The sequence below is a fragment of the Palaemon carinicauda genome, chromosome 1, assembly GCF_036898095.1.
Source record: "Palaemon carinicauda isolate YSFRI2023 chromosome 1, ASM3689809v2, whole genome shotgun sequence".
In the NCBI taxonomy this organism is placed as follows: Eukaryota; Metazoa; Arthropoda; class Malacostraca; order Decapoda; family Palaemonidae; genus Palaemon; species Palaemon carinicauda.
The window spans coordinates 235944665-235946879 of record NC_090725.1 but is presented as its reverse complement, the minus strand read 5'-3'; the positions used below and the strand labels follow the sequence as shown (position 1 = coordinate 235946879).

At 43.9% G+C, this 2215-nt stretch overlaps 1 protein-coding gene across 1 annotated transcript; it reads right to left on the bottom strand.

Annotated features, from left to right (window-relative positions):
• Positions 1 to 1113: 1113 nt before the first annotated feature.
• Positions 1114 to 1461, bottom strand: LOC137638496 (protein FAM200C-like). The gene has a single exon (XM_068370594.1). The coding sequence runs from the start codon at positions 1459 to 1461 to the stop codon at positions 1114 to 1116; it is 348 nt and encodes a 115-aa protein (XP_068226695.1).
• Between the last annotated feature and the right edge of the window lie 754 nt (positions 1462 to 2215).

Genomic DNA, 2215 nt, shown 5'->3' with positions numbered 1-2215 from the left:
AAAAACACAGACTATTTACTAATTTGTTTTTCAAATGCACTATCACAGCTAACATTGAATTGTATTAAATAAAAATACTAAGACTAACACAGCATTTTAGTGTGACTTCTGGCATTGTTTGCTGTTCACGCATCCTTCAATGTCTGGGGAAGTTATGGAGAGCGCACATCGAAGATCCGCCTCCACCTCCAACTTGTTGCGTGCCTTTGTTCTGTGGTGTACCAGTGCTGAAAATCCTGTCTCACACAGGTAGGTGGAAGAAAACTGGACCAATATCTGCAGAGCTTTGGTTGCAAGAAGCGGGTAAGTTCCTTGGACTTGGGTCCAAAACTCTTCCAGTTCCATATTCTGGTAGGCATCCTTTGCTACAGAGTCGTTTTTCAAGTCCAGGAACTTTTCCTGCCACGTTTCTGGCACATCGTCAACGTTCCTCTGAAATGGGTCTCTGATAAGCTTGTTCTCGTTGCTCTCGCTTGTGATCCCCAAGAACTAATACTTGAATTCTTCCTCCTAGCCTTCGAGGTGTCGTTTGATATCCTCGGCTATTGGATCAGGCAGACTATCCTCCATATCCTCCACACATTCGAGGAATAAGGAAAAACTTCCACTCCCCGCTCTTTTCTTCCACAGTTCCAGTTTAGCCACGAAAGCTCTGATCTTGTCCGACTGAAAAAGAATGTTGGTCTCTTTGCCCTGCAGTTTCCTGTTGAGCTCATTCAATGCACTGAAACTAATGGACAAGTAGGACAGCCGCACACGGAAAAACTCACCCTCCAAAGCCTCCAGAAGTACAACATTCTCTTAGGCCAGAAGGAAGGCTATCACCTCATCAAACAATTCCAGGACTCGCTGCAACATGTTTCCCTTCGAGAGCCACTTCACCTTAGTATAAAATAGCAACGATTCGTGGTCGGCTTCCATGCCTTCACAGAGCCAATGCAACAGCTGAGTGTTCAGAGCAGAAACCTTGATTTTGATGACTTTAATGACAGACTCGAGATGCTGCTTGAAGTTCTTGGGCAGAGTTCTCGAAGCAAGTACCTCTTTGTGGATCAGACAGTGTGTCGATTCCACTGCCGGATTTTTTTGCTTGACGAGCATGACAAACCCTGATCAAGAGCCAAGCATGGCTGGGGCACCATTCATACACACCCCAACCAGAGACTCCCAGCTGATGTTGCTGTCTTCGAAAAAGTCATTGATAAGGTCCATCACATCCTGAGATTTGGTCGTGGTCTGGAGAGGTTTGCAGAAGAGGAATTCTTCTGCAATTCCTTTTTCGGTGGTATAACAAACAAAGACCAACAGCTGGGACAGATTCGCAACATCTGTTGATTCGTCGAGTCGAATCGAAAAAAACTGTGACCCTCGAACCTTCTGAACAACTTGGTTCTTGATGCTCTCAGCCATATCATTGATCCGTGACCAAATGGTGTTGTTTGAAAGGGAAATCTGGGTCATTTTGTTGTGGGCAGCCTCACCAAGGACCAACTTCAGGCACTGCAGCATACAGGGCTTCACCAATGTTTCACCGATTGTGTGTGGTTTCTTCTCCCTCATAATCTTGTACTAGACTTCGTATGACGCTTTCATAATAGCGTCCGTTTGCTCACGAAACGTTCCAGTTGAGTCCAGTCTCGTCGTCTTCACATAATTTTGTTTCAGTTTGAAGTGCAGTATTCACAATCCATGTTCTGTAGTTAGGGATGGCATCCTTGAAGGTGTTGCTTCAGCTGAAATGACTTCATGCTACTATCCCCCCCTGGACTTTGTGCAGATGACACATTGTGGCAGATGTTCCCAGTAATTCACAACGAACGTAAAACCGAAGTCTAGATACGCTTTTAATTATGTTCGTTTTTGACATGATCACTTGCAGACCTGAAGAGAACAAGAGATATCATATTAAGTCTTGTAATAGTAAAGTGCAAACTAAGGAAAATAAAACTTAAGAATGAAAGCGGGTAAAGTTCAGGAAACGGGTACTCCTGAGAAGAAAAGAACCGAAGGCTATTACTAGAAATTATTTTCTAATTATTTTCTGATAACAGAATTTTAATTCCAGACTAGAATTTCCCCCCTGGAACACCCAAATTCCTGTCCCTTGGGGAGATTTCCCCCCGGTTGGGAACCATTGCTCTAGAGCATTTAAATATGCGGCCTGAGATTATGCAATAAGCTCACACTAGACATCCGAAAGACTAGATATTAAAGG